Source organism: Sarcophilus harrisii, chromosome 3 (assembly GCF_902635505.1).
Source record: "Sarcophilus harrisii chromosome 3, mSarHar1.11, whole genome shotgun sequence".
NCBI classification, from domain to species: Eukaryota; Metazoa; Chordata; class Mammalia; order Dasyuromorphia; family Dasyuridae; genus Sarcophilus; species Sarcophilus harrisii.
This window is the reverse complement of record NC_045428.1, coordinates 547,691,745-547,701,787: the sequence shown is the minus strand read 5'-3', so window position 1 is coordinate 547,701,787 and position 10,043 is coordinate 547,691,745. Positions and strand designations below refer to the sequence as shown.

General features: G+C 43.9%; 2 protein-coding genes across 2 annotated transcripts in view; one reads left to right on the top strand and one right to left on the bottom strand.

Moving 5' to 3' along the window:
• The first annotated feature begins 291 nt into the window (after window positions 1–291).
• On the top strand, window positions 292–1,886 carry CITED4 (Cbp/p300 interacting transactivator with Glu/Asp rich carboxy-terminal domain 4). Its single transcript, XM_031962328.1, has one exon. The coding sequence runs from the start codon at window positions 568–570 to the stop codon at window positions 1,153–1,155; it is 588 nt and encodes a 195-aa protein (XP_031818188.1). The 5' UTR covers window positions 292–567; the 3' UTR covers window positions 1,156–1,886.
• Window positions 1,887–2,134: 248 nt separating this feature from the next.
• Window positions 2,135–10,043, bottom strand: part of LOC116422627 (antizyme inhibitor 2-like) — a 43,676-nt gene continuing 35,767 nt past the window's right edge. The window contains exon 6 of the mRNA XM_031961520.1: window positions 2,135–2,300. Within this exon, the coding sequence (XP_031817380.1) occupies window positions 2,135–2,300 (166 nt within the window). The remainder of the gene's footprint in view (window positions 2,301–10,043) is intronic.

Below are 10,043 nucleotides of genomic sequence, written 5' to 3'. Positions count from 1 at the left end.
ATGCACCCGATTTTCTGGGACACTTCCTCACGCCTGTGACTCCGTAAAGCTCGCGTAAAACCAACCTGCGTGGGAGAACTGAGAGAGGAATCGCAGACGGGGGGGCGGACCCTTTCTCCCCGAGGTCGGCCTAGCCCAGGCCCGAGAGTCCAATGAGCGTGTGAATGGGCGGGCGATCCGCCTCGCTATATAAAAGGATAGTCGCAGACTTGGGGCTGAGGGAGGGTGGTTTGTCTCGGCCCCGGTAGTCTCGGCTCGGCTCTTTACTGACCTGCACCGCGAGCAGAAAAGAGCTTTTCGGAACTGCAGCTACAGGAGACTGCTCCGGTTGCGTCCTGCGGGGTGACGGAGCGGACGGCACGGGCTTCCTTTGTCCTGGCTGGGGCCCCGCGGAGAAGTTAGGTGAAGGCAGCCGTCCCGGGGTCCAGTTCACGGACTGGGACAAAGTCCTCGCCCAGAACAGTGCCAGGCTAAGCGGGGCTCTCCCTGAAGCCGGGGCTGACTCTCCAGCTATCGTTGCAGGATCCTCTATTTCCCTCTCCCCGCCTCTCTCTTGTCTCTGCGCCCATGACGGATCCCCTGATGCTCCCCCTGAGCCACGGAGTTCCCGGGCTGCAGGCTCACCGCGTGGGGGTGGCAAATCTGCCCACCGGCCCCCATGTATTCCGGAGTCTACCCCCAGCTGCCGACGGCTTCCCGCACCCTTATTCTGGGGCCGGCCTTGAGAACGGGGACCTGCGCCTCCGGGCCAGCTCAGCTGTCCAATTGGGATCCCAGCAGTCAGGACCCGGGACCCTGATGTACCCGGGTCAGCCCGGACCCTTCTCGGGGCCCCCGCGGCAGCCGCAGCTCTCAGCCAGCCTGCATAGGCAGAAACTCCACCCGTTCTACCAGGGCCACCCTGCCGGATGTGCCCTGGGTCCGAGCACCCCGCGGTGCTGGTCAGGCCCTATGGGTCCAGACCTGGCTCCCCCCGCGCTGACCTTGAGCTGCGTGGACGCCGAGCTCATCGACGAGGAGACGCTGACTTCTCTGGAACAGGAGTTGGGGCTAGACCGCGTGCAAGAGTTGCCTGAGCTCTTCCTGGGACAGAATGAGTTCGACTGCCTCTGGGACTTTGGGGGCAAACAGCAGGCCGGAGCCGTGAGCTGCTGAGGGCCCCAGGACTTTGGTCTTTTCGAGGATTTCCCTTGCCTTTTCCCTTGGCCAATCTAGCAGACAATCAGGTCTAGCCTAATTCCAGTCTCTTATCAGTTTATCAGCCCCTGGATCCCTTTTGGCTAATTTCTGGAGTAAAGATCCAGAGGCTTGGAGGGAGGGAGTCATGTTTGGAAAGAAGCCCCCGCCAGTATTAACTGTTTGTGTCCTTGGGGTTTAAAAAGGTCTGGGTTCATGATTTTGGAGGAGACTCTTTGGCATTTCCCAATACCTGTGTGGCTCTCCAGCTTACTTTTATTTTATTAGATAGGCAGTAGGATTTGAATCCAGATCTGCCTCTTAAAGGCTTTCCCACTATACCAGACTTCTTGACTGTGGGGTGGGAGGAGAATGACAGAAGCCTGTCTTTGTACCCTCCCTGCTGAGCCATTTTAGGCCAAGGGTCTCTCCCAGATCTTTCCTTTGCTGCTTTCCAAGACTCCCTCCCGTCTGACTGAAAGGATATGGAGCCCTTGGCAAGGTGGATCCCTATACTTATTTTAGGGGCACGGGCAGGGTGTGCCTGGGTCACTGCCATAGTTGGATTTTTTCTGCAAGCCACTGGCCCTATGCTGGGACTATTTGGGGGAGGGGAGGTTCCCCAATTCATGGGTGACAAACTGGCTTAAAGTCACTGCCCTCTTTCTCTGCCTTGCAAGCCAAAATAAATGTTTCCTTTTGGATTTAGAGTCTGCTGACCTGATTTTGGGGGGACCTGCTGTGAGAGCATTTACCAATGTACCAGTTCGTTTGATTTTGAGGGGATGTGGGTGAATGGGGTAAAGAAGAAGCCTAAGCAGAAACCAGAGCTGAGGGTGGCTGTGGGGGGATAGGGTGTGGGGTGGGCAGAATTGGGGCATCAATAGACCACTGGGGACTGCAGATGTCACCTTCTTTTGAAACTGCCCTCCAGTCTTTCAGTTGAAATGGCGCAATCTTACCCAGCTTCCTTCTTGGAGAGAATGGCAGTTGTTCTGAGCTTATTCTTGAAAGGTTGAGGCCCCTGAGCGTCCTGGGTTGGTCTGGCTTGGGGTGGAGTTCTGGAGAACTGCAAGGACAGCTTGCTGGTGGCTGCTGCCCCCATCTGCCCACTGTTGGTGGTGCTGTTGAAGAAGGAGCAGGGGAGGGAGCAGGAGGTCAGAGCTGTGCTATCTCACAACACTGCCCGATAGGTAGTGTTCCTTCCTTTTCCTCCTTCTGCATCTCCTTCCTCATACAAATCAACAGGCTAAATTTCTGTGCCCCCTTTTAATTTGAACTTCTTATTGCACTGGGGATAGGAACTATCTGGTGAGAAAACTCCCTTCACCATAGCTGATTCACATCTGCTTTGAAACATTTAGTCTGAGACCTCCTTGACTTGTCCAGGATGATAATAAGTTTCTTAGAAGTGGGAAGAAAAGTTGTCCTGCCTTGAATTCATTATACAACTCTGCCATTGGGCCAAACCAAACCCAAATCTCAATGTAATGGGCTATAAATCTTTTCCCTCACAATGCCCTTGGAGGCAGATGGTCCAAGTCATGGTTTCATTTCACAAATGAGGAAACTGAGGCTCTGTGGAGCTAATCACTTAAACAATAAGGAACAGAGCTGGACCTCAGTGGGGTCTCCTGATACCAAGGAGCTCACTCCCCCTACCTACTCTTTTCACCTGTGATCAGTCCTATTCTTCTTCAAGAAGGAAGGAGAGCTGGAACAAGAATGAGATGTCAGTTCTTTTTGGATAGGGTCTCACAGAGGGATAAATGAGGAGAACCTTGGGTTCCCTTCTAGCTGGTTACAGTAGATTCTTGGGTGGCCAGTCTTCAATGTGGTGGAACTCAAAGGGTCATAAAGAATCAGACATAACCAAAAATCTACTAAACAACAACATGCACCCAATACATTTGTGATCACTGTGCTCTAGATATGATCTGTCCAGGGCAAAACACAATGCTTTCTCCCCATTTTGGATAGAACTCCTCTCAACACACCATAGGATTGCATTAACTTTTTGGCTGTCATGTTATATTACAGACATCCATTGAGCTTCAGTCCCCTAAAACATTCAGATCTTTTTCTTTATGAATTATTGTCTAGTCATACCTCTCCCCAGTGATTAGGAGGTCACTTAAGATTTTAGAGAGTAAGAGGAGGGGAAATGAAACTCAGGATTCCATGGGTTGAGGAATGAGTAGGCAGTAATGCAGTAGACTCATTGATTGTAGATGATTTAAAAAAAAAGTTTAGCAGTAAATATGAAATGGTGACACTAGTTTGAGGGATTTGATGTATGAGAGTATTATGTATGTATGATGAGGGCATGTATGAAAAGGGCACTGGAGTTAGGTTCAGGTCCCAACTTTATCAAGGTTTAGCTTTGTGACTTTCAACAAATTCAATTGAACTTTCTGACTATATATTCCCTCTCTGTAAAATGGGAATAATTTGATGTGAAGAGCAAATGAGATAATTGCTATAAAGTGCTCTGTAACCATAAAACTTAGCAAAAATGTAAGTTTGTAGGAGTTTGGGAGGGTCTGTAGATCTTTTCTACCCATCCCTCTTCATCTAATTTTACAGAGAGGTTGTTGGTGATTTCCCAAAGGTCATACAGTAAGTCCCAAACCACTATTCTTTTCTTTACATCATGTCACCATGGGCAAGTCTTTTCTCTTTGTGTCTGTTTTCCCATCTGTAAAATGGGAGGATTAGGCTGGAGAACCTTTCAGCTTTCTCACAGCTCTGATCTTGTGTGAGATATAATAACACCAATGATTGCATTATCTGTTGGCTCACAAGGTCTTTATGACCGTTGAAACAGGATGGAGAGGGATGGCTGCTGTCAACTGATGATGCAACTCCGAAGCAATAGGTCTGCTGGGGCTTCTGCTTGGGGAAACTAACACATCTACTTGGTCCTGGCTCAGGAAACATTATCAATCCATAATGCTTGATGGTAGAGTGAAAATGAGCCCTCTCTCCTCCAAGACTGTGACTTGGCCAAGTGTGCCTGGAGGGGATATACTTTGTCCTTAACAGGCCCTTCCTAAATGGCCCATTATTCAAGGATTTTCTTCCCCTAAACTGCTTACCCTAGGGGCCTCTACTTTTTCAGGATTATTCCACCTCTGGACCAAATCCCATTTTTCCTAGGGTCTAAAGAATCATAGTTAGTGTAGCAAGTGTCCCCTTCAAGGTGAGGGGAGCCATTATGAGAGAAATAATGATTTTCAGAATTGGAAGGGGCCTCAGAGGCCCAGAAACTCAACCCTTATCTGTATAAATATCCCCTTTATAACATTTCTTTTTTTCTGAATAGTTTTTATTTTTTCCAAATACATATACAGATAGATTTCAACATTGATTTTTGTAAGATTTTGTGTTCTAAATTTTTCTCTCTTCCTCCCTTACTTCTTCCCTTCCCAAGACAGCAAGCAATCTGACATAGGTTAAACTTATGCAATCCTTTTAAACATATTTCCATATTTTTCATAGTGTGCAAGAAAAATCTGACCAAAAGGGGGAAAAAAACACAAGAAAGAAAATACAAACAGACAAAAGATGAAAATATTATGTTTCCATCCAAATTGTCTCCATAGTTCTCTCTCTGGATACAGATAGCATTTTCATCCCAAATCTATTGGAATTGCCTTGAATTACCTTATTGTTGAGAAGAACCAAGTCCATCACAGTTGGTGATCACATAATCTTGTTGTTATTGTGTACAGTGTTCTCCTGGTTCTGCTCACTTCATTCACCATCTTTCATGTAAGTCTTTCCAGGCTTTTCTGAAATCAACATTGTTGTCATTTCTTATAGAACAATAATATTCCATTCATATACCATAATTTATTCAGCCATTCCCCAACTAATAAGCATCGACTCAATTTCTAGTTCTTTGCTACTACAAAAAATTTTGTACATGTAGATCCTTTTCTCTCTTTTATGATCTCTTTGGTATACAGACTTAGAAGAGGCACTGTTGGATCAAAGGGTGTCAGTTGTTTTTCCAATGAGATATTTCACATGGTCTTCTATTTTTTTTGTTCTTTTGCTTTTGCTTTACTCTTTTTTGATTTCTCATAAAGTCATTAGTTTTCTTTTGCTTCTTGATTCCTCACTTTTATCCCACATATCTAATCCATTACCAACAACAGAAATCCTGTAAATTGTATCTCCATACCACCTTTCACATTTGTTCCTTCTTCTTTACTCACCTTATCTGGTCTATTACAATAGCCTTCTAATTGTTTTCTCAAATTCATCTTTCCATTTTCCAATTATCTTCTGTTTAACTGTGTAAAGTTATTTTCATACATTGTAGTTTTTAGCATACCACCCTTTCCTACTCAGTAAACTCCAGTGACTCCTTATTATCTTCAAGATCAACTATAAAGTCTTCTGTTTGACATTTAAAATTTTTCATCATCTGTACCCTTCTTAACCTTCTAGTCTATTCACTTTTTCTTCATCTCCACAAACTACGATTCAATGGCAAAAACATGGCTTCTTTATTGTTCCTTTCCTAGGTCACTCCATTTCCACCCCCATGCCCATTCTCCATCTCCACTTCCATCTCCTTCCCTATTTCCAACTTCATCTAAATTTTCCTCTCCATCTCCATCTTCATCCTTATCCCTATCTCCATCCCCATTCTCATCCCTATCCCCATCTCCATCTCCCTCTCCATCCCCATCCTCATCTTCACCTTTATCTCCACCTCCATCCCCACCCTCCATTCACATTTCTATTCCAACCTCCATCCTTATCCCCATCTCCATCTTCAACTCCCTCTGTACCTTCATTTATATCTCCATCTCCATCTCCATCTCCATTCCTATTTCCATCCTGCCTTTGTACAGGTTTGCTCCATGCAATCTCAGCTCATCTTTGCCTTTTAGAATTCTTTTTCTTCAAGAACATTTAACTCAACTGTCACTTTTTGCAAAAGATCTTTCCCAGTTCCTCAGGCGCTTGAGATTAAAATTAGATTCTTCTCTTATATCTTGTATATGCTTTCATATGTTCATGTTCTTGTTTGCTCCATTATAGCATGAACTTCTTGGAGCAGTTAGGTGGTACAGTGTATAGAATATTGGACATGGAGTCAACAAGAATTGAGCTCAGATCTGCCCTCAGACACTTAGTTCGGGTAAGTCACATAACATCCACTTACTTCAGTTTTCTTCATGTAAAATGGGGATAATAATAACACCCACTTTCCAGAGTTGTTATAAGGATTAAATGAGGTAATATTTGTAAAACATTTAGCACAGTTTCTGGCACACAGTAAAAACTTAATAAATACTTGTTTCCTTCCTTCCTTGAGGGCAGAATCTATTTTTGTCTTTCCTTGTATCCACAATGCTTAGCACAGTGCCTAGAATAAAAGAAGTGCTTAACAATTGCTTGTGGAGAGGTTACTTGATTGAGGCAGCCTGCTCTACCTTTGAAATACTTGGAAGTGTTCCATTTCCAAAGAGCCCAAATCTACAAAAATCCCTCTCTGTACCTTCTGTACATCCCTCTCAGTTCTTTCTTTGAGGTCAAACCTATGGCAACCAACACTTTGAAGTTTCTTGCTAAGTCTTCCATTTCCCAGAATAACTATCTCCAGCTCCTTCAACAAATCCTCAGTGCTTATTCCCTCCCCATTCAATGACATTCATCACTTCAGATGTGATTTGATCTAGGCAGGAAACAGAAGGACAATTGCCTTTTTCACTTTAAGCAACACCCCTCTCTCAAGGCAGCCCAAGATTGTTTTGCCTTTTCTGGCACTGCCAACTTGTACCATGTTTTTGTTTTTGTTTGTTTGTTTGAATGGTTGCCTGGCCATGCCTTCCATTCCCCAGTAGAACAGAAGAATTTGTGACAGAATTTGGGGGCTTCCTTGATTTTGGCTTTATAATCCAGACTATACAAGGGAGAAAAGGACTGACTTTAGGCAAGAGCTATTATTGATTACAGGACAACTGGCATTTTTTCTTAGGGCTTCTGATGTCATGGTCTTCCTGCCTTCTCAGCCCTACCTTCAACATCACCTCAGCCCACTGTAGTCCAGTACCACTATACTACTGCAACTGCCATTGCTGATGTGGCTGGGGACTCGGGCCACATAGGAAGCCTGAGGTTAGATGGGATGATGGTACATGATGGCCTCAGAGCATCATGGGTTATCCCAAGTTTTTTTCCTTACTCTCCAAATTCAATTGGCTGCAAATGTCAAAATTTTGGTTGTGGCTCTGCTTAGAATATAGAATGTCAGAGCTGGGAGGGGTTTTAGAAATCATCTAGTATTACCTCCTAAGCCCTCCCTCCTTCTTCCTTATTAGTGTAGAAGGTAACATCATCCTCCCAGTCCCTCAGACTCATTACCTAGGAGTCATCCTGGATTCCTCACTCCCTGTTCCCACAGCCTCTCTCAAATAGGCCCCCATCTCTCCTCTAGCACTGCTGTCACTCTGGTGCAGATTCTCATTCTCTGAACATCTGACTTATGGCAATAGCTACTAGGGGATCAGCCTGTCCCAAGTCTCTTTCCACTCCAATCCAACCTGCATTCATTCACTAAGTGATTTTTCCCAAAATGCAAGGGTGATCTTGTTACTCACCACCCTTCAGATTCCAGGAGCTTTTTTAAAAAATCACTTTTTATTACTTTTTTTTTAAAAAAATCATCTTTATCACCTCCAGGAGTAGTATAAAATATTGTGTTTGACATTCAAAGTCCTTCAGAATTTAACCCTCTCCTACTTTTCCAGTTTTGTTACATCTTACTCCCTATCTCTTACTCTTCAATTTCCTGACACTGGCCTCTTATCTGTTCCACAAACAAGACACTCTATTTCTCAGTTCTGGGCATTTTCTCTGACTGCTCCCTATACCTGGAACACTGTCTTCTGTTCTGACCTATTGGTCTCCCTGGCTTCCTTTAAGTCCCAACTAAAATCCCATCTTTTATAGGAAGCTTTTCCCAACCCTTCTTAATTCCAGCACCTTCCATCTGTTCATGATTTCCCATTTATCCTTTATGTAACTTGTTTTTGTACAAACAAATGTTTGCTTTCTCCCCTTTTAGAATGTCAGCTCCTTGAAGGCAAGGAACTGTCTTTTTCCTCTTTTTTATATCCCCACTGCTTAGTACAATGCTTGACACATGTTTATTGAAAGGAATTGAATTACACATGGGGAAAGTAAGACCCAAAGAGAGAAGATAATTTTCCCATAACAACCTAAAGGTGGGCTTTCATCTCCTAGTTTGTATAGACCTAAATAATAACACATAAAAAACCAGGTCACCCTTTTGGCTCTGCTGAATCCACAATTTGTTTGAGTTTCAGAAAAACGACCACAGGCTACAATGCTAGTCTCCTCCTCAAGCAGAGGCCACAGAATCAGATAAGAGGGAATGATGAACGTTTGTTGAGCACTCATTGTACTCTGGGAGAAGGAAAGGCAGAAAAATCTTCATTTCTAGGATTCTCTGAACTGGAGGTAGAGACAGGAGGTAGAGTGAAAATCGACATAAAAATGATGGCATCGAATGAAGGCCTGATCATAGTTTTAGAAGGCCTGGTCTCAATCTACTCTGCCATTGACTGACTGTGGTGATGAGGTCCAGGGTACCTAGGTGGGATTGGCAGAGAAAGCCTGAAGTACTGATAAAATTACTCCCTGAAGCAATCAGGATTCTACTCTCTGTGGAGGGTGGGTAGCCCCACATTTCTGTATCCAGTCAGAAATCCAGGTTATGTCAAATCCCTGAGGGTAAATTTCCCTTTTTACAAATCTGGCTATGACCCATATCATCTTTGTTGAATTCCTTTTGGGATTAGTCCATCATGGTGTTTTGACTCATGGTGTCTTTCTCCTCACCCTCCCCAAATCTCCTGGTGTCTTTCCCTTCTTATAGCTAATTAACTCTTTTAGGGCGCTAAGTCCCTGTGGATTTAACCTGCTAGTCAATGGAGTACTACCTCCTGGCATATGGATTCTTTTCAAACTCTTTTCCTTGGTAAGCCTATTGCTCTCCCAAATCTATTTCATATTTAGCATGCCTGGTGTCTATTATATCTCTTTGTCTGTAAACTCTTCCCATTTTTCTTTTCCCTTTATTAAAGCTTTTCATCTTCAAAACACATGCATAGATAATCCTGAACACTCACCTCTGCAAAACCCTGTACTCCAACACTTCCTCTCTCCCTTCCTCCCATCCTCTCTCCTAGACTGCAAGCAATCCAGTACATGCCCAACATGTGCAATTCTTCTCTACATATTTCTACAATCATCATGCTGCACAAAAAAATCAGATCAAAAAGAAAAAAACGAGAAAGAAAACAAAATGTAAGCAAACAGCAACAAAAAAGTGAAAATCCTATGTTGTGATCCACACTCAGTTCCACAGCTCTTTCTCTGGGCGCAGAAGACTCTCTCCATCATAGGTCTATTGGAATTGGCCTAAATTACCTCACTGTTGAAAAGAACCACATCCATCAGAACTGATCACCATATAATCTTTCTGTTGCCGTGTATAATGATCTCCTGGTTCTACTCACTTCACTTACCATCAGTTCCAGTAAGTCTCTCCAAGCCTCTCTGTATTTATCCTGCTGATCATTTCTTATAGGACAATAATATTCCATAACATCCATATACCACAATTTACCCAGCCATTCTCCATCTGATGGACATCCACTCAATTTCCAGTTCCTTGCCACTACAAAAAGGGCTGCCACAAACATTTTTGCTCATATGGGTCCTTTTTCTTTTTTTTTATGATCTTTTTGTAAGTCAGGCTCTGTAGAGACACTGCTGTCTCAAAGGGTAGGTTTGATAGCTCTTTGGGCATAGTTCCAAAG

Excerpts from the sequence above, each read along its gene's own strand:
- CITED4 (XM_031962328.1), top strand. The coding sequence starts at position 568 with ATGACGGATCCCCTGATGCTCCCCCTGAGCCACGGAGTTCCCGGGCTG.